The sequence below is a fragment of the Protopterus annectens genome, chromosome 9.part0 (genome assembly GCF_019279795.1).
Source record: "Protopterus annectens isolate FY-2018-M chromosome 9.part0, PAN1.0, whole genome shotgun sequence".
Classification (NCBI taxonomy): domain Eukaryota; kingdom Metazoa; phylum Chordata; order Ceratodontiformes; family Protopteridae; genus Protopterus; species Protopterus annectens.
The window spans coordinates 787,490,026-787,513,084 of NC_056743.1; the positions used below are offsets into that span (position 1 = coordinate 787,490,026).

A 23,059-nucleotide genomic window follows, 5' to 3' on the forward strand; every position below is an offset into this window, starting at 1 on the left:
CCTCAAGTTTAATGCTACTGGCTGCCAAAAAACAACTACTAGACAATGGAAACCTAAATCTACAACAGTAATTGGAAGTACTGAATATGGTAAAGGGGGTAAAAGAACTGGAGGTGGGATCCTTAGAAAATGGAAGGGGCAAATTACATAGAAAAAAAGTGGAGTTTATGGGACTACATGCAGAATAATGCTCAGGAGGAGAATGAGTGAGATTTAAGGGAAGGCAGGAAATGAGCAACTTGTGTAATGTTGGAGTGAATGATAATTGTTAAAAAGAAAAGAAATGTATAATACATGAAAATATGAAAATGCCACTATGGATTATTGTCTTTTGTATTTCTGCATATGTACCCATGTCATTATATAAATTGTGATTTAATAAAAATGTTTAAAGTATTAGAATGTGTGTTGGGTTTATTCTGGGGGTCTAGGTTTATCCCTATGAATTTGGTGGTATGATATTACAAATACTCCCTTAATGTCCATGGCGGCTGTATGCACTGGCTTCTAGCGGCTCTACCACCAGGAAGCTTTCCTAACCATACCCTTTTTTTGAACGCTGCCATCCACCCTTCCTATCGTGGAAAGGAAATCGGCGCCCTTGTGAAGGACCTATACCACACTCTCCCTTGAACTACTATGCAAACCTAAAGAACTTTTGAAACTTTCCTAACCATACCCTTTTTTGAACCCTGCCATCCACCCTGCCTGTCGTGGAAAGGAAATCAGCGCCCTTGTGAAGGACCTGTACCACCCTCTCCCTTGAACTACTGTGCAAACCTAAAGAACTTTTGAAACTTTCCTAACCATACCCTTTTTTGAACCCTGCCATCCACCCTGCCTGTCGTGGAAAGGAAATCGGCGCCCTTGTGAAGGACCTGTACCACCCTCACCCTTGAACTACTGTGCAAACCTAAAGAACTTTTGAAAGTATGTGGTATTAGCTATCTTGCTCATATCCATACTCCTGTTAGTTGGTCAGACCTCTGTTCTGTACCTGGTGCTGCAGCAGCCAACCTCTACCCCCTTCATATTGTACTGGGAGTCCCACTATCTAGCCTTCTCCTGTAGCCTTTTTTTGCTCCTCTGGTAGCTCTTTCCCAGACCCAGGATCAACTATTGCTAATAATCTTACTTATTACCCAGTCGGCCACCATATTGGCAATATTTATTTATTTTTAATCTCTCACCTGTAATCTAGTACCTCTTCCTCTCTACTGTAGCCTCCTTTCTGTCTGCTTATTATTTTTTTTCTTCTTTCCTTGCACTAAAGTTTTTCTGAAATATTTTCTTTTTTACCTCTTCACTACCCTCTGGATTTTTGCCTCCTTTACTACTCACTCTCCCCCCAGCCTACTACCTGGTTCTTCTGATTGTTCCCATCCTTCTACTCTCCTTGGGCTCCTTTTCTCTTTCTCTCTGTAGTACTGACTTTCTCTTGCTCTATGTTCCTGTCCTGCTTGCCCCCTCTTCTACTCTGATACATACTGAGCCCTGGCTCTCCTCATTGTTCCATACTGCACCTTAGTTCTTCCTACTTTGTCCTCACTCCATCCTTACCTCAACTCCTAATTTCATCCCACAGCTTAGTTATTCCTCTTTTAAAACCCCTGATAGCACCTGTATCTTGTTTGCAGCCTACCTATACCTTTTACGTGTGGGTAGCTCTCGAAGCCAGACCCTACATCATTTGTAGCTAAGCCCCTCCCCCTCCCAGACCTACTTCCGGCCCGAGGTATCAAATTTACCCCATTTACACCGTGCGCCATCTTTATTCCCTTAATGTCTGTGGCGGCTGTATGCACTGGCTCCTAGCGGCTCTACCACCAGGAAGGCATGTTGCTTTAACTAAATAAGATCTTGCAGTTAATCCCACATAGCTATACACCGCAGCGTTTATTCTAAGCATTTTCTTTGTATGTTTGAGCTGCTTGCGGTATAATTGAAGACAGATGTATGGAAATGCCTCTACTTGTATGTCTTTAGTCATACGGAAAGTTTCTACTTTCCCTTTTTCTGCCTAAATGACTGTTTTTTTTTTCTCTTTTTTCATGCCTGTTGTTTGCGTTGCATACTGTAAGCATTGTGCCACACTCTGAGATGATAGCTGTTTAATTTGTATTGTATAGTTATTGCTCTTCTAATATCTCTCCCTATGCATAAAGAACTGTGTATTTATACGTTTTTGGTTAGCTGGCTCATACTGTTTAAGTTCTGGGTTAGTGTTGATGCATAGCTCACAAAAGTAGTCATAGCGACCAGTGCTTTTCTGAATCGGAGAGATTAGTTGTTTATTGTGCACATAGTTAGATGCGGCATTTTGTCTTTCCCGCCATTTTTATTTTTTGGCATTATAGCTCAGGCCACTGTTGTGCCATATATACCAAGCTGTTCCTATATTTCTAACTGTAGCCTCCATCTATTATAGTCTATATCTGTAGTAACATGGTGCACACTTACTTGAAATGGCTTTTCAAATGGCTTTAGTGGCTGTAATTTACATACTCTGCATGTTTTTTTTATACTTAGGGTTTAGCGTTACATCTCTTGCATCAACATATTTCCCTACCAGCGTTATAGTATTGTACTTTGCTAAGATAGTATTTTGCTCTGTATTTTTTTTTCTTTCATTACATCTGTGATGAGGGGCCATTTCTTCTTTATTATAGCTGGCCTGCCTCAGCACTTTAGACATCAATATCTATCTGCCGAATTGTGTAATTGCTTGAATAGAGGTTTTATCTAGCTTTTAATAGTACCTACTTTACTTTAATCTGCTTTGGTTATAACTAATTATTACCAGCAACTGAATGTAATTCTCGCTTATGCTTTCCTGGGAGGTGTGATATGTTTGCTGATGTGATACACTATGCGGTGTCCATGTCTATTTTTATTAACATAGTACTACTGTGTATATTTAGTTCTTATTATAGTATTTTTGTGTATGTGACTGTTTTTATCTTATTGTTCTTCTTTCTATAACTTTTTCCGAGCTTTCCTAACCATACCCTTTTTTGAACCCTGCCATCCACCCTGCCTGTCGTGGAAAGGAAATTGGCGCCCTTGTGAAGGACCTGTACCACCCTCTCCCTTGAACTACTGTGCAAACCTAAAGAACTTTTGAAAGTATGTGGTATTAGCTATCTTGCTCATTATCCATACCCCTGTTAGTTGGTCAGACCTCCACTCTTTACCTGGTGCTGCAGCAGCCAACCTCTACCCCCTTCATATTGTACTGGAAGTCCCATTATCTAGTCTTCCCCTGTAGCCTTTTTTTGCTCCCTCTGGTAGCTCTTTCCCAGACCCAGGATCAATTATCGCTAATAATCTTACTTATTACCCAGTCGGCCACCAGATTGGCAATATTTATTTATTTTTAATCTCTCACCTGTAATCTAGTACCTCTTCATCTCTACTGTAGCCTCCTTTCTGTGTACTTATTATATTTTTTCTTCCTTCCTTGCACTAAAGTTTTTCTGAAATATTTTCTTTTTTACCTCTTCACTACCCCGTGGATTTTTGCCTCCTTTACTACTCACTCTCCCCCCAGCCTACTACCTTGGTTCTTCTGATTGTTTTCATCCTTCTACTCTCCTTGGGTTCTTCCCGCTCCACACTCCCTGCGGGCGTGCTCTGCTTCTCTACCCTACCCCCCCAATTCTCACCCACCCCCAGGGGTCCTAGACTTATACATCTATACCCCACCCCCTCTCACATCAACCAATCCTATACTACCCCTCCCCTAACCTCACTCAAAATACTCACCCCTCCCCCAAATTTACTATCCCCACCCTACATATATTACCAATCCTCTCTCCCTTCCTCCTACACTGCTCCTCTCCTTTACTTACTACCTCAGAGTGTCTTCACCACTCCTACTATTTTTAACTACTTTTGAATCTCTACCTTTAGTCATGCCATCCCATACTCTCTTTACACAGCTCACCTTGCTACTCTTTCCCTCACTTTTAATGAGCCTCACCTCAGCTTACCTCTTAACATCCTTTGAACACACAAAATATCTAAATACTTACCACCCTCCAACTCATTCTACCTTAATCATAGCCACTGCCCAAAACCACATTAATATAATGTCAGAAACACATTATCTTCTAGCAAAATACCATAGACTGCTTCACATCAAGTATTTTTCCCAAATATTAGGAAACTTCCAAACTTAATCTCAGTTTCTACCCTATCTAATTAGACCCAAAACAAATCACTTGCAAGATGGTGATATACATCCAAATCCAGACCCTTCTAGCTTACTTCAAGCTAATAATCTTAACCCCTCTCCACACACAACACAAACTCCCACTACACTTACAAACTCTCTATACATTGCACAACTCAATATACGCAGCACAAATAACAAACTTGCACACCTCCATGCACTATTAGATGATCAATCTTTTGACCTACTATGTCTAACTGAAACATGGCTCAAACCCCATACTAAAGATATTGATATCACCCCACCAGGTTACAGTATTATAAGGCACGACCACATAAAAAAGAAGGGAGGGGAGTAGCTATTCTCTTCAAAAATAGCCTACAAGTTACCCCCTTGACTACAAATCTCTTCCTGAGAACAAGGCTGAAATCCTTGTCTCTAAACTTCAGCTAAACTCCAGTAAGTCCTTATATATCATCTGCATTTACTTACCTAACATCAGCTTACTCGAGGAAATCCTCAGCTCCCTATCCCCTTACTTCCCCCAAGAAACCATCATTATGGGCGACTTTAACATTGACTGGAAAAATATTAATACAGAACATCCCATCTTGCATATCGACTTGCACGGGTACTCTCAAATTATTTCCTCCCCAACCAGAAATAATAAATCCAGCAAAAAGGAAAGCATCCTAGACTGGATACTCATTAATAAACCTCAACGTGCATACAAAGTAGGGATTTTCCCTGACAATCTCAGTGACCATTCTTTAACCTACCTGATCAGGGAAAAAAATAATGTCCCCCACTCAATCACTTACAGAACAATTAGATACAATAGAGACTTTGACCCAGAATTATTCCAAAATGAACTCAAAGCCTGTAATTGGACCCCCTTAAAAAGTCTACCTCTCACTGAGGCAGTTAACTACTTTAACTCTAAATTTCTAGCAATCCTTGACCACCACGCTCCAAAACGGAACATAAGAATTAGAGCCAAGCCTGCCCCTTGGCTGTCCAAGGACACCAGATAAAGCATGCTACTCAGAAACAAAGCCTGGGCCAAGTGGAGAAGTACTTCAGATCACCTCACTTATAAACAGCTGAGAAATAAAACAAAACTAGCTATTCTCTTAGACAAGAAACATTTCTACATGAACACTCAAACCAAACACCAAAATAACCCACAAAAATTTTGGGCAAGTATCAACAGACTACTTCACCCAGGCCAAACCAAAACTCCCAACCCTACAGGCACTCAAAGAGAAAATCCTAGACAAGCAGCAAATGCCTTTAATACCTACTTCACAGAAGCTATACAAGCACTAGCTAACCAACTTTTTCCTGATACTACATTCCCTCCAAACACTAACAAGACCTTAGCCCCTACATTTCAGTTACAACTTGTCCCCACACAAGATATCTGTAGACTTATCCAAAAACTTAAACCTTGCACTCCATCAGCAGACCAGTTACCAGCAGAATATTTGCAGAAAGCTGCCAAAGCTATAGCCTACCCAGTTGCCATCCTCATTAACAGAACTATTGCCGAGGGAGAAATCCCTACTATCTGGAAAATCTCACACATCATCCCACTTCATAAAGGAGGGAACTCAAATGACCACTCTAACTATCGCCCAATAGTTCTATTATCCCCATTGGCAAAAATCATGGAAAAATGCATCCAAAATCAACTACTTAACCATCTAACTCAAAACAATTTGCTAGCTGATTGCCAACATGGTTTCAGGCCTCACCACAGTACTACGACTGCCCTCCTGTCCTTCTGCAACTCTATTAACCAAAACAGAAACAACAACATCCTCACATCAGCTCTCTTTATAGAACTGTCCAAAGATTTTGATATGGTTAATCACCAGCTATTAATAAACATTCTTACACACCTCGCATTCGATACTCAGGCTATAAACTGGTTCAGAGCCTATCTTACTAACAAACAGCAAGCAGTCCTATGGGATAATCAACCATCCCTCCTACTGCCTGTCACCCTAGGTGTCCCTCAGGGCTCTATTTTAGGTCCACTCCTCTTCTCAATTTTCATTAACGACTTACACTTAGCTATTCCACAAATTACATGTTAACAATATGCTGATGACTCGACAATTTTATGCTCAGCTAAGACCACATCTGAACTTTTACTAAAAACACAAGAAGCATTTAATAAAGTTGAGTCTTGGTTTCTTCAACACTGTCTTCTACTTAACCCCCAAAAAACAAAGCTACTATTTTCACCAACCCAAAAGCACACCCTTAGTGATTTCACTGTCCTATCAAAGAATGGTACTCACATACAGCCTGACTTAACAACAAAACTATTAGGGGTTACTACTGACAACCACCTTACTTTCAATGAGCATATTAACAATACTGTAAATATAGTGAACAAAAAAATGGGTGCCCTCTACAGAATTAAGCCATTCCTCACTCCTTTAGCTAAAACAAGTATTGCCCACTCCCACCTTATCTCCTCACTTCTATATGCTTCTACTATCTATACTCACCTTTCAAAAAGTAATCTCTCTAAACTGGTTAAATCTTACAATAACATTGGGTAGATATGCCACTGGACGACCATTTAGAACACACCATTGCCAGAATCTATCTCAACTAGGCTGGCTTGAATTTCAAAATCTACTTGGGTTTAACCAAATTACATTGGCCCACAAAATACTTTACCAGCCAAGGAAGACCCCAATTCTATCTACCCTTATTACTCCCTACCTGAATCTAAACTCTCTGCGCTCCTGAAATACACTACTCATCTGCACCAGCAAATCCAACAACAGGGCAGGTGATGCTCTCTTCTGTAATGTAGTTGGGAACAAATGGAACCTTCTTCCTCCTGATCTCACCTCTATTTCCTCTCTAACTTCAAACCAAAACTTAAAATATACCTAAAAAAACACTGGCTTTGCCCTAGTTGTAATCCTGACTAACTTCTGCCTTAGGCAATTATGTTAAACCCTCTTTCTTCTTTTATTTTTCACCATCAGACTTCTATGTCGGTGAAATCCTTAATAAATATAGTCCTTCGAATTTATTAGAAAATTAGATTTCTTAAAAGTCTATTTTTGCTGCTATTTTTTCCTCTCAATATATGAACAAGGTTCTTTTTTGTTTATAATATTATAACTCCTATTTCATCTTTTTTTCTCTATCTTTTTTCTTCCTTTCTTCTTATCAAGATTGGAATAATGTTAAAAATGTGCATAGATTCCTCATTTTTGTCATTGTTATGCTTATATACTTGTTAGTATTAACAAATTGTACATTTGGAGCTTATCTCCCTGGGCCTCTACTGAAAATGGATATTCATCCAGTTGGACTAGCCCGGTTAACAAATGTAAAATAAAATAAATAATAAATAAATAAGGGAGAGTATGTGGTTTTGTGGTAGTTAAATCTGGTTATTTACCTTTTCTGTGCTTATTTTGGACAGTAAAAGATAGAAAATAAGGAAAAATGACTAGCTAGGTTCAAAAATATACAACAACTGAGAGGGAAAGTTTGGCAAGAGAATAAAGAGTAGTAAAATGAAGGAATATGTCAGTAAAATAAAGTCAAAGATATTGCATTTAGGAAGACAAAGACATGCTTACAAAACTGGCATGAAGACATTATGGAGCAATTTTATTATGTAAAATCATGGGAAGATGTGACATATGAGGGATAGGGAAATGCTGAGAGATAGAAAGTAAGATATGAGGAAGTGCGGGAAACAGCAGTTTTTTTAATGGAGGTCAGTGTTGTGAAAATTACCAGTTAAGGGACAAAATAATATGTGCAATATTTAGTGAGTGGAAGAGACAACTGAACATATGTTAACTATCAGAGGATATGTATGGTATGGGAAACGTTTAAGGAGGAATACCTTTATAAAAGTTTTCAACAACCTGATTTAGATATGATTATACATGGGAAATATGCACATGTACCAAAAGACATAAGTGACATGTTAAATAAAATTTTGTTTGGGCAGTAAGGATGATTTGGAGCTGTTGAAGTGAAGAACTGTTACTCAAACCATGGGATTGTGGGTGAAATTATATAGCAATATTGTTTGCTCTGAAATAATAGAAAGAAGTTGTGCATATAGTAACTGTATCAATATGTGATGGGTTTTTATTTTATAAATGTTACTGGATCTTTTACATGGTCTATCTAAGCCACCACAAACTCAGCCAAATGGGACCTTTGTTTAACATCCCATCTGAAGAACAGTACTTCAGAAGTCTGGCAACTTATGATGGACTGTCATCCCATCCAATATTAGTTCTCTGCTTTACACTCCGAGTGCTGGGACACTTATGGCTCTCCATGACCCTGAATAGGATAAAATGGGTATTAGAGAATGAGTGATAAAAATGCAGCAAAAGATATGCAAGATGTCAAGTTATAAATGAAACTTCTAAAGCAATCTGAAGAGCAAAGAGCACCCTCAGACATAAAAATCTTAAAATACAAGAACTGCTCATATAGACATAATGGCAGTCATACAGAATGCATAATTTTCTTATCTTTTAGAAATGTGTTCAGTTTTGTTTGTCTATTTGCTATACAGCTACCACTACCAAATACATCTGTTGTATTTAGATAAAAAAAAAAATGCTGATTTGATTTTTCACATCTGAGTGCCTTTTATAGAAAATAAAATATATTCAGTGTTAGGTGGGACAGTGCATCACCAACAGAGCTACTGAGATTTTTAACTCACAAGAGAAAAAATGTACAGATGTCTGGCAATATCCCAACAACAGTTTCTTTAAATAAATAAGCATCACTAAATTAAAGATTAAATGGCTAAACATTAATATACTTTTATCTACAAAAGCAAGATCAGTTATCATTTATAGATTACCAGTGTTTTGTAACCTGTAATGTAACTGCATGCAATATGGCTTTGAGCATGCGACTCTGCACATAGCATAGTACTGGATGATTTAAGCACTAATCTGACTCAAAGTTTCAAAAAGTGAAACTTTTCAGCAGTTGTCTTCAAATGTAAAGAAGAAGATATTATCATAAGAACTAATACGACTTTCACACTCACTTAACTAGCTACTCCTTTCCAAAAATACAACATGTTTTTTCAGTCCAAAGAAAGTAGCCAAAAACATTAAGATGTTACGAAAAAATATGGAACAGCATGCAGACAAATAAGCAGTCCTAAGGTTGTAAAAAAATTAAGTATAAAAAAACGGTGTACCTCTATATATTGAATCTGTGCACAGGTTCAGTTTATATGCAAAGCAAACAAAGTTTACATCTCTGACATTCAAATTACAAAAATTGCAGTGATAAAAATATGTCATTTTATTCATCTACAAATATGTCTGCCATTCATGTTCATTATCAAACTACCTGTTGTATGGTGGTGGGTGTCCATCATACATGCCTCTGCCTTCTAATGCCTCTTCATAAGATGGTAGTCCAGGTGCAGCTGGCAAGTTTGCAAGGGGCACGTGTTCTGGTTCACCTTGAGGATTTGAAGTCACCAAAGAGACTGGCACTGATCTAGAACTAAATGTCAGAGGGGAAAAAAGAGAAGTATATGTAAAACTGTTTCTGTAAAATTATTCCTATATATAGTGTGGAAAATACCCCTTGTTAAAATGCTGCATTATTTGAAATATATTATTTTGGGGTGTTTACCTTATTCTTTGTTTCATCCCTAGATCACAACAGCTATGTACATTTTCAAAAACATCTATGAACAGTTTAAAACATTTTCTGGCAAACATTTGTGGTTTAAAACTGGGGAAACAGAAGGGAAGGAGAAGTAAGTGGCACTGGTTACAATAGTAAGCACACTATGAATACAATATATTACATATAGTCAATTTGGGTATCATAAGACACATTCTCATAGAAACAGTCAATGTCAACAAAAGTGTTTAACTAAATAATGAGTCCCTTAAGCAATAACAGGTGTAAAAGATTCTTTTAATTACTGCATAGTTACATTTTAAGATGAGAATTAAGAAAATGACCACCAGCAAGGATGGATGAATTAGTAAAGACTAAGAAATCAGATTTGTGGAAGATAACTGTAGTCAGGGGAAACATATCAATGAGTGTTATGTGAATGATGGCCGGATTTTGTTGTAAATGTTAAGATATGGAAAAAATTGCTTTGCTTATCACTAGTTGTTGTAAGAAATGTATTAATTTCTGCTCTGTTTGAATTCTTCAGTCAAGACTTTGCTGAACACTTGGGGTCATTCAAAAAACTGGCAGGACAGTCAAGGGACACTGTACTGTCAAGGGTATAAGCCTTGTAGACTTAGTGTTGAGAGATGAAGGGAATAAGGATTATGAAGATTACATGTACTACCACTGTATGGAGGATGACAACACAGAGTCAAGATTTTTTCCAAACAGCAATGAAATAGGATTACAATGCATAACTACTATGTAGTACAGAAACGCAATAATGTAGATGATGACCTACAGCAAGCCTTTTACATACAAGTGATAGCCTAGTTGACGTGTTTCACATGGAAACTAGAAACAGATCAAGATTAAATTTTAATGCTTTTAAAATTAGGAGGAAGTTTGGTTGTTTTAATTGCATGTATGATTTTTGTAAAAGAGGGACATTTTAATGTCTTTAAGTTTCTGTTCAGAAGGAAAGAAGAAAGACCCTTATTAAAGATTTTTTTTCTCCTTCAGTGGTCAGTAGTTTTGACAAAGATAAGCAATCCTCCAGTATAACAGAAATTATAGTCTAGTGGGATGTTTAGATTTAAAATAAAAGGACAGAATTCATATATAGAAATTGAGATTCAAGGTAAAGGACTTACGGGACAAAAATACACCAGTACATGGAGCCATACCTCCCAAATGTATTTATTTATGTAACATTTTGTTAACCGGGAAAGTCCGACTTGGGACTAATCCAATATTCAGCAGAGGCCTGGGACGCATGTCTTTGTAACGTGGCAGGAAACTGGAGCACCTGGAGGAAACCCACATGAACGCAGGGAGGACATGCAGACTCCACAAAGAAGGCACTCCAGCTGAGAATCGAACCAGAGAACCTCTTGCTGTGAGGCAACAATGCTACCGCTGCACAACTGCACTGTCCAAATTTCCTTGATTTTGCAGAATGCTCCTGATTCTTCCCAACACTTTTGCTCTTTCCCTCTTAGAATGCTAGATTTTTCTGGTAAATCATGAATTACATTTCACCAAAAATGCCAAACATTAAGAAATTCCTGCTTTTTTTTAGAAAATGCATGGTGATACAAAACTTGTTACTCCATTAACTTTTTAAGTGAATTAGAACGATATTTAAACATTTTCACTGATTTTGGAGCTTTATCCACTGGTTATTGTAGTCTTTGCCCAGAATTCTTGAGCACAGTTGTTGAAAGATATGCTAGGAGCATCTAAGATAAACTGCAAAATGAGAAGGCTGGGAGCAAAGAGTTGTCTTTGTAAGCCATACTTCAACCATTCTGACACAATGTTTGAGCTAGGTGTTTTAATGCGAGGAGGAAAAGGGGACACATTTGTTTAGTGCCATTAGTTTTACAGTGGCAACTTAAAAAAAAGTGGACAATCTGTTGTAAAGTGAGATAAGAAAGGTGGGAGGGCATGTTATACATGCTCAGCATGTCAAAATATCATGTCCTGCAGTTAGCATTTTTTTTAAATTGTGAGCCAGCCTCCCTGGAGTGGTTAAGACCCGTTTCAGGGAAAATGCAAGCAAATCTGAAAATGCTGCATACTTGGAACACCATGTTAGTATTCTGCTACCTTTAAATATAATTACAGTGAGGAGCCAGCACAATGGAAAGCCACAGTGCCACAGAGAAAATCAATGTCTCCAGCAAAATGTATACTGTTCAATAACATATAATATAAAGGTATCTGAGGCACAAAATAAAGAAAAAGTACTACATACCTTCTAAAAACTATTTATCCCAGAAGATTTCCTTGAGATAAGAGTGTATGTTACTGAAAAGCCAAAGTGCACATACAAACCAATACTGTGACTTTCAAGAAAGTGAACATTGCAAGCTTCCAGTAGTTTACTGAATTATGCCACTTAAGTCCCATATAGTGAGGGTAAGACATATGTGCATGGTGCTTGTAACATCATAATGTTTACCAATAATTTTTTTGCATCATAATTAGGAAATGACGTGGCCTTAATAAACCTCATCAGCTACAGGAACAGCCTTCATGATTGACAAACTTGTTGAAACAGATGTCAGTAAAATCCATATTGAATAATTCTGCCTTTTTCCCATCTTTTATCATTGTGTGTTACTAGCTGCCAGCAGAATCAAGTTAGCAATATAAATCAAGCTGTTTTGAAAAATTCTACAGGAACAGTAAAGGCAGAGACACATACAGAACCAAAAAATGTACACCAATAACTGGTGTTATTAAACTTCCATGAGGATTTTATGCATGCTAAGTTGCTACTTTGTAGAAAGGCGACAAGGGGCAATTGTAACCCACCAGTTCAGGTACTTCAGAGTGAGGGTGGGTGATACATTGGTATATTGGCAATGGTGCTAAACATCAGTTTTGAATGGGGGGAGACAAAGAGCATGGATGGGGAGAAAGGGGATTATTAATGCTTTAAGGCAATCTGTAAACATGTTATATTAGTCAGTATTTTATCAAGCAATACAAGTACAAGGTTCATGGTTCTATAAAGTAGCCAGAGCAACAAATAGCAATCTGAGAGGTTTGGCAGCCTCACTCTTATAAAGTTAAATACTTACATTTCTTAAACATTAAAAAAAAAAATTTAAATAGCACTAAAGAAAAAGCCTTTTATTGATCCAGCTACATACTTGATAATGCAGTTGATACATAAAGGCACGTTCAATGGCGCACTGTAAGTCATGACATAGTTTAGCTGTCATTCGTTACAGGCAAACTACGTATATACTGTAGTCAGCAAGTGACAAGAACAAAGCATAACTTATTGTCTCAAAGGAAACAGAATATAATATATGGTACTTTTAGAAAATTGTCAGAAAACAGAATAGAACTGCGAGTGCTAGTCAGTGAAAGTGCTATCTCACATGAGACCACAAACTTTCAGTTCATCACAGTAATGCCAGTACAAATGTCTGCTCTGTACTAATTGTGTGCCCAACTAAAAATTGTTGATCGGTACTTGTGGGAAGAAACTCTGAGGAGCTATGTATTTCTACATCCAAGACAGATTCATTGGTCATGATAATATCAACTATTAAATACCATGGGTTAAAGAAATTATGTACAACAAAATCAGCAGGACGATCATAAGAAGAGCACCCCAGTACCAGGCACAATACAGTCGGGCAAACTTCTGAGTACAAAACAATTATAGAGATTCAAGATAAAGGTGCAGGCTTCTGATAACATGAGATTGCTTTATCCCTTTCTGTGTAGTTGGAGGAAGGGGGGGGGGGTCAGCACACTTCTTGAGTAGGAGTCAAGCCAATTTATTTCATTAACTAACATATCAAGCATCAAAACGTGCATAAACATAGTCAGAATAATTGAAAATGCAAGTACTAAAAGTAGTAACTATCTTGAGTTGTTGCAAACCTAACCTTTGCGTTGGATTCTTTTTATCTTAGGTGTCGTAACCAAAAGCCAGTACACCCTTTGCCCACTTTTATAGGTAATTTTATGGGTCAGCAAGGCCGAGTAGTAAACATCATTCATTTGTTTTTGTGTTATAGTTCACTATAGACCTGGGTTTAGAATATGGTGTAATTTGAGGTATGGAGACTGCTGACCTTAAAAACTTTTATGGCAGCAAATGTACCTTCAATCTTTGCATTCATTTGAATCAGTAGGATGAGAATACAAATTAATCTACAGCCCACACTGCTCTTTTTAAAACCTTAAAAACACATCAGGCATCAGAAGTACTGCTGGTTTAAACTGGCTTATGTACTACCAGTACTTATGAAGTGTTTTATCACATATCCTTGATCTCCAGAGACAAAATACCCTAAGGGGAATAATGTACATCTTCTTTAGGATGCTGAAAGCACTGAAGATCATACTAAAATATGAAAATCTTTTTTGTAGGTTATTGCAGGTTATGGGAAATACTTTATATGATATGCACCCATGGTGCAATTGGTACTTTGTTTAAAAGCTACATAATAATATAAATTACAGAAATCATTAATATTATTACTTAGAAAAACTAATGCATTTCTGGGGGGGTTTCCTAAATACTATTTCTGTTAAATTTTACTATGTAATGTGGTATAACTGTGAGGTGAATAAATATTAAGTCTAAAATCATACAAGTTTGAAGTAGATTTTTTTCCTTATGTGTATACTCTTCTTTCTATACTTTGTTCACAGCAGTAGAATTAAACATAAATGACATTTACTATATTTATTTAAACATTTGCTTGTTGGGAAAGTCCGACTTGGAACAAAGGCAATTTTCAGCAGATGCCTGGGGAGAAACGCTCCAGATGCATGTCTTTATAACATGGGAGGAAACCGGAGCACCCAGAGTAAACCCACACACAAAAGCAGGGAGGACATGCAGACTCCCACACAGAAGGCATCTCAGCCAAGAACCGAACCACAAAACCTCTTGCTGTGAGGTGACAATGCAACCGCTGCACCACTGCGCCATCCATATAAAACCACCTGAAACATTAAAAGCTGTGCTATCTGAAAATATCCTGAGTTGGCAAATGAAGATAACATATTAAAGATGCACAAATACTTGTATCTTCTTCAACAGATTCAATCATAAGAACTGACAATTGCAAACACTTGGAAGTTCCCATACTCTTTTGTGGTAAGGTGCCAAAGAACAGTCTTCCACAGAGTGTTTTGGTGACAAAGAAAGAAGCTGCCAGCATGTGCTAGCAGAAGGATGTTGCAATTACATGCCTGCCTTATGACTGCTCTTTGAATTCTGCACTGCTTGGCTGGAATGTGGTTTTAACTTCACAAGTAGTAGATTCAGACATGTTATGGTTAGGTATTATGCAAAAGGTACACAGAGAAATTGGAACATTGTTTTATTGAAGGATATACAAGGAATCTAGAAAAAAAGGTGCACATGACAGTACTATGACAAAAAAGACATACAGGCTGTACTAAGTAACATCAGTGAGTTATCTGTAAAGATAGATAAATTAAAAAGCAAAATGGACACTTTCAAAGAGGAATTTAATAAATAAGTTTAAGTGCTGAGTGAATCTCTTAAACAACAATCATCACAAATATTAAGTATAGAAGGGGTGGGGCAGTGTCTGATTTTGATGGAAGATTACTTGAAAATGAGAACACTGAATTTCTTCTGGAGCAAAACAACTTATTCCAGGAAAAAATAGAAAACTTAGGGAACAGACCTAGAAGGCATAACCTCAGTATTTACTGGATTACTGAAAAAGAAGAGGGAGACGCAGTAGGATTCAATTCCTTAATACCTGGCTGCCTAAAACTTTGAACCTGCCTGAAGCTTTTTCCTTTGGCATCGAAAGGGCACATAGATCCCCTTTCTAACTTATCTTTAAAATAAACAAAACACCTTCTCCAAGGTCAGTGATCATATGACGTTTCTCAAGTCAAAATAAGGATTTGGTCTTAAAAAGCTGCATGGACTAATTATCTAGCTAAAATTAAAGAAAATACTATAAGATTTGACAATGACTATTCAACATTAGTGATGTCAAAGAGAAAAGCATATGCACCACTTGTTAAAAGCTTCAAGAAAAACAATATTAAAGCACAAATCTTGTTTCCAGCAAAAATAAGGATTCACCTTCCAGAAGGAAAGAAGATTTTTAACACCTTGGAAGATGTAATGGACTTTACATGGAAAATAAAATCCTTGGAAAAAAAACAGAAGAAATGGACTGGAATCTATCAACTTCTTCGCAGAGAAATGCATCAAGAGATGGTTGGTTAATAAAAGACACAAACAGTAAAAAACTAAAGGACAAATGAAAATCAATATATTTTATGGCTATGAATTCTTATTTAAAGAAGTACTTGAATACTTATGAACAGGTGCTGAATATTACTTTTTACAAGGTAATAACCAAAGAAAATAAACACTTCCAGCCTAGAGCAAACAGAATTCCCTTTAAAAACCTTTTATTCCAACCATACAGAAACATCCAAAAACACAAATACATTCATGATTAAGTACTTTCATCCTTAAATTAGTTCTTGATCAAAATCACTTTAATTCAATAAAATAACTGTTGTATATTCCCCCCTTAAATTAATTCAAATTAACCATCAATTACATCTTCAAGTCACAACATCCGATATTACATCGTGAAACTAAAAATCTATTATAATTCTAAAAACTGTTAAAAGTTATAATATTAAAATCAATAAACAATTTACTTTCTTGTTTAATAAGGGCTGCAAGGAAATATTTTCATTTATTCCTGGATAATGTGTAGAGTGCAATTTCAATTGCCATTTAACTTCCCTTTCTTCTGATTTCCCTTTCATATCTCCTCCTTTGGGTTTAGGCATAACATGTTCTAAAATGCCAAAACAAAGCACTTGAAACAAGGACATATTCTAGAATGCTTGTTTAAAGCATAATTCTCATTCTGTTTATTTATTTAGTAATAGTATTCATAAATTCTTTTTCATAATGATCTCTCCACTTTGCCCACATAAAATGCCAGGTATGTTAAACATTTAGCTAACTAAATAAGACCCCTGGTTTGGCAATTCCTCTTCATAAAAATAAGGTTTGAATTCAAGTTGTTTTCTAATGTTGTAGTATAAGTTTACAAAAAGTAAACGCACTGGGCACAAGACCCACACTTAGTTGTTCTTTTCTTTGCGTGAACATTATTATTTTGTAACCTGTAACTACATTCAAATTTCTCCTTCAAATTAAGACCTGTCTTAAATCTAAAACATGGATCTGAACCTAATTAGATAAATATCTGGATTTGCTCTCAAAATATTCCAGTTTTTCCTAACTTTACATTTAATTTCATGTGCATAAGATCCATATTCTATCACTAAAGCAAAATGAAAAGAACTTTGAAAGAGGTTATGTTCTTTAAAAGTTAGCATAAGTCCTAGTAAGGGTTCATATTTCATTCCCCATTGGGGAAAAACAATTTCTTGTGTCCTCTACTAACCAATGGGGATTATCATCTCCTTAAAAACGTTTCAGAAACTTCACTTAATTCTTCAAAAACATCTTTTTATGTGAAGTCATGCCAGCAACTTTAATAAACTGTCCCTTCACAATACTTTTTTTCTGGCTAAAAGGGTGACAGCTAGAAAAATCCAAATACATGTTGCTAAATGTAGGTTTCTTATATAAATATATATAAATATATATATATATATATATATATATATATATATATATATATATGTATAGTGGACTTGAAACCAGAAACTGAATGTCGTACCCTTGTATCTATTTCTCTCCTGTTCCATTTATGTATAAATTTAAAAAATGTAGATATACTATTAAGATACATGATAAAGTCATCAATTTTTTTTCCGATCCCCTCCGTAAAATACAAATATCATCAAGAAACCCAACATATAACTTTATATACTTAAATCTATTTAATATATTTTTGGTTTCCCAATCTAAAAGTACAAGATTAGCATATATGGGGGCACATGAGGCCCCCGTAGCTACACCTTTAGTTTGTTTGAAGAACTCACCTTCAAAAAATGTAATTATAATCCAAAACTATAGATATTAATTCACTTATATGATTTTTTTTTACAGTTAGTAAATGCTATATACTTGTGAATACTGTTGTAGAAGTACTCTCTTGAAATTGAAGAAAATAAACCTATTACATCAATTGTTAAAAAAAATATATTGTTTACAGCCTACCCAGAAAATCCCATGAGTCTATAATAAGATAAGGGACTAAATTATAAACAAACTTTAATCACATATCAATACAAACCACTTTAGGGTAGTTCTTTGAACACCCCTAGCTACTGCTATTGGTCTGACAGAAGGTCTAACCAAATTCTTATGAACTTTCAGTATACCAAAAATGAGGGTATTACCAGATTCTGTACTTTACAAAATTGTAGGCATCTAAAGAAAATCTTTGGTCTAATAAACACCCTTCTAAAAAGGAGTCTGTTGTTTGATGGCCTATGTCTACTTCATTGATGGAAACAGGGGAATGTGTTTGTCTTATTATTTAAGATGTCAAATAAAGCTTTATTGTACTCCAAAGAATCATACAGAACTATCCCCCACTCTTGTAAGGTTTCATCATTTGTATCTACTTATTTCTCAACTGATCAAGCAATTATTTCTTCTTATCATTTAGGTTGTAATAACGGAACTTTTTACTTTTACTTTCACTTTGTAATTTATAAAGGTTTTTCAGAAATAGCTTCTTCTGGTATGTTTAGGATGGGATGTAAAGGTGGATTAAAAACACGTCTCTTTTAATTTCCCCTTCCATCATTTTATCTTCTCCCTTTCCATTATCCCTGAAATACATAGCTAAATTCAACTTCCTGATAAAAAATTTGTTTCAATAAGGGAATCAACTAAATTAAAATCCTTCGATGAAAAAAAAAAGCAATCCCCTTCAAAACAAAGAAAATGCTTATTATTCACAAGGGTATCTGCATAATTGTAAATGTGGAATCCATCTAATATATAAACTATATTATTACTTCTCACTATTTGGTATTTCTGCCCCTCCCCTCAGACCATCCATTCCTGAGGGGGGGGGGGATAAGTGTATCTCATTTGCCTGACGTCGTAATGATTCCTGTTCTCCCCCACTGTTTGATTCATGTAATACCTTGGAAAAAACTTTTATTAAAATGACTCCTTCCTTTAGCCTCTAAATCCCTGGGTGTGTTCTAAAACTTATAAATGTCTTTTCCTTCTGTTTATTATTTCTAACATTCACAGTGATTTTAAAATCTGCCCCTTTAATGGGATAGGCTGTTTGTGCCACATACTCTTTAGTGTTCCTATCTATTTTTTTTTCTGCTTCCTTATACATATTTCTGCACATTTCTTTTCTATTCTTGAAAGTTGTTTCTGATAATCACTTACATTTTTTAAAAATAAATCATTAACAATTTTACAAGGTAAATCCTTTATTTCTTTCACTACTTCAAATGGTTACAAAATCCATTTTTAAAATGTTAGCATTTGATTCTTTTAGCTATATATGAAATTAAAGCCACTTATTTTCATTTGTAGTTTAAAATGTTAAACTATTCAATTTATTAACATTTAATCATTATTATGATGAAACTTATGTTAGGTGGCACACTGATATCTTGGCATAGTTGAATACTATACTATTAAATATAATACAAGATGCAACAAATGACACTAAAGAGGCATGTTAAGTTACATTCTGGGTTCTTAAAATGGCCTAGTAGTGTGCTACTGATAGTATAACTTAACATAGCAATAGCACCCAAGAAAGACATGTTATGTTATAAACAAATTATAAAAACACAGATTTTTTACATATATGAAAGATATCAAATACTCAGAGTAACATTCACACTTTTACAAGTTAAACCCGTATCACACTTAACTGTAATTCTTTTAATGCAAGTTTACATGATAAGTTTCCTTTAAAAGAATGACAGTCTGCTTTATATTAAACATCTCACACAAATAATACTTGCTGAATCATTAAATGCCACTTCGAGTGCAATGGCTTTTTAATGGCTGGGATACTTTGAGAATTTTTTTGTTGTTTTTTTTGGTGGTTTGAGAGATTGTGTGGTGTAGAAATGGCTTGGATTCACTTGCAAGCATGTTTGTATTAATTATAGCTTTTGGACTGTTCATTTGCAATACCTTCATCATGAAAACCAGCTTGAAACAACATAGAGTCATGAGAATTTGTGAAGCTGTGAGAGTTCTGAAAATTCAAATAACTGTCCAGGTTACTTCTTCCTGTCTAAAAGTAAATAATCATAATATTTTGAATCATATGCTAAGATGTCAAGGAATACAACTTAGATAATAAGAAAAAGACAGTGAATTGCATTCTAAACCATTGTCAGTTATTACATAGTTCTGAATGCTTGCTACTGATAGTATACTTGACATGTAATCGCACCCAGGGAAGTTATGCTGTGTTATAAATGAAGTATAAAAAATATTGTTTCTTACATATGCAAAAGCTATTATTGGAATGTTATCAAATAACTAGAGTAACATTCACAGTTTTACATGTTAAACCTGGATCATACATAACTGTCATTGTTTAATGCAAGTTTATATGCTATGTCTCCTTAAAAAAAATGACAGTCTGCTTTATATTAACATCTCATACAAATAATGCTTACCGAATCATTAAATGTTATTTCTTTAAGCACAATAGCTTTTTGGTGGTTAACATGTCTTGATTTGTTTTTTTTTTTTTAGTGGTTCAGAAGGGTTTGAGTGACTGAAGTGTAATGTAGATGTGGCTTGGATTCACTGGAGAATATTTTTGTCTGAATTGTAGCAGATAAACTGTTCATTTGTCAACCCTTGTCATGAGGACCAACTTAATTGGAGTCATGAGTATTTCTGTGATGCTGCAGGAGTTCTAACAATTCTAAGAACTATCCAGGTTACTTCTTCCTGTATAAAAGTAAATAATCATACTATTTTTAATCATATACTAAGATATCAGTGAATACAAGTTAGATAATAAGCAAAAGACAGAATCTCATTCTAAACCATGGTCAGTTATTAAATAGTTCTGAATGCTTGCAGTATACCAAAAGGATAGCTTATATACTAGCGTATAGAATGACACTTCTGATAAAAAAAAATATGACGGTGTTTCTCTTGTTATTGTCTATTTTGAATGATAACAAAACTTAATATCTCAGAACAATTTATTATGGAAAGTTTGAATCTTAAAAATGGAAGATTTGTCAGATGTTTGTTCAGATACTATTAGACATAAAATCAGTTCTATTTATTCCTTAAATGTTAAACACTAATACTAGATTAAAAAGTATCAAATATACAAGGGTAAATATAACTGTTCTATTATAAAATACTCTACACTAGGATTATAGCTAAAATATAAAACCTATGAAAATAGTAATAGTACAAGACATAGTATACAAACAGAAATAGTGATCATAATAAGTAAATATATATATATATATATATATATATATATATATATATATATATATAGTTAAAGAATATGCATCTACAAGGGTGGGAGATTGGCATAGTGGTTAAGGTGTTCACCTTATAGGCACTAGATGCAAAGTTTGACCCGCACATGGGGTAACCAGCTAGGCTTGGAATGGCCCACAAGGACGGTTAGCCTGATACTAATTTATGAACTTATGATCTTATGAACTTCACACATAGTAAATAAAACAGAAAAATATAAAATCATCTGACCATTAAATTAATAAATATGAAAACAATTGACTTCCTCCCTACAGTACACCATGGAGATAATGTGAGATACAGGGAAATATTACTGTAGAGATATACAGTTTGGTCAACTTACAATAAAGATCCTGAACACCTGTTTAACTTCTCTTATTAATAACAACTCAATGATGGGCTTTTTTAAGATGAAGCAAACTAAATATGTAAGACACATCAATATGAATCAGAAGTATGATGTAAGTGTTAGTCTAATAGAGAGTTTGACAGGTAGTTTGTTCATCTTTTTCAAAAAACTAGGAATATGTTAATTTTGGTTTCAAAAGTTTTGTCCATAGCTGAAAATTTCTTATTGTTGTAAATAATGTATATAACAAGTTCTGTACATAAAATGTGAATTAATTACACCTGTATTTTTCTTCTCTCTTATATAAATGTCTGATTTTAAATGCATATATATTAATATTAATGGACTGAATAATCCAGTAAAGAGGGGGGGAGTCTGTTTAAATATTTGCAATTACATAAAGCTCAAATAGTATTTCTACAGGAAACACATTTACTTAAAGATGTAAATAAACTTTCATTAAAGATTTATTTGGTTTTAGCAGGTTCTGGGTTTCAAGTTAAAAGAAGAGGCACCCTCATTTTATGGAAGATCTCACAAGTAATGAATAAAGTAAAATATACCCATATTGATAAAATGGTATGTTAAGCATTATTATAATTAAGTGGAAGAGAAAACTATATATATATATATATATATATATATATATATATATATATATATATATGTGTGTGTGTGTGTGTGTGTGTGTGTGTGTGTGTGTGTGTGCGCGCAAATTTTTACTGGATTCCAGCCTTGGAGCTAAAGATGCAAAAAAATTACTTTGACACTATAGTCTATTACATGAAAGGTGAAGTCATAATGGCTGGGGGTTTCAACTGTATTTTATCAAAGATTCCACTGTGGACAGAAAGCTGAAAACCACATCTTTAGGTAAACACTTAATACATTTTTTAAATCTAATGAATTTAAAGGATATATATATATATATATATATATATATATATATATATATATATATATATATATATATAGAGGGTCTATATTATATTTTCAAAGTTCCAAACATCGATCACCATATGGTCGACACCATATGAGCGATGTTTGAAATCTCAAAAATATAATAAACAAATAAACTATACTTACCTAAACGCTCCCCCCACACCCCTGCTACTTAAATATTCCTACTCCGAGATCACACTGCATTGAAGTAAAGGGAAAATATTCCCTATGACAATTTCCATGTTATGCAAGCAATGTTTTGACCAATTGGGTTTGCTCAATACAAGTTCGCTGTTTACAATTTTCGATCACGAGATAGGAACCCATATATATATATATATATATATATATATATATATATATATATATATATATATATATATGTAAGCTAAGGAAAACAAACTCATTTAAAATTTACCTAATATTCATATAGATATGGAACACA

The 23,059-nt window shown here is 35.0% G+C and overlaps 1 protein-coding gene across 3 annotated transcripts in view; it reads right to left on the bottom strand.

The window, feature by feature from the left end:
* Window positions 1-23,059, bottom strand: part of LOC122811527 (transmembrane gamma-carboxyglutamic acid protein 2-like) — a 1,149,160-nt gene that overhangs the window by 35,767 nt on the left and 1,090,334 nt on the right. For all 3 annotated transcript variants that reach the window (XM_044083417.1, XM_044083418.1, XM_044083419.1), the window contains exon 6: window positions 9,557-9,715. In XM_044083417.1, the coding sequence (XP_043939352.1) occupies window positions 9,557-9,715 (159 nt within the window). The remainder of the gene's footprint in view (window positions 1-9,556; window positions 9,716-23,059) is intronic.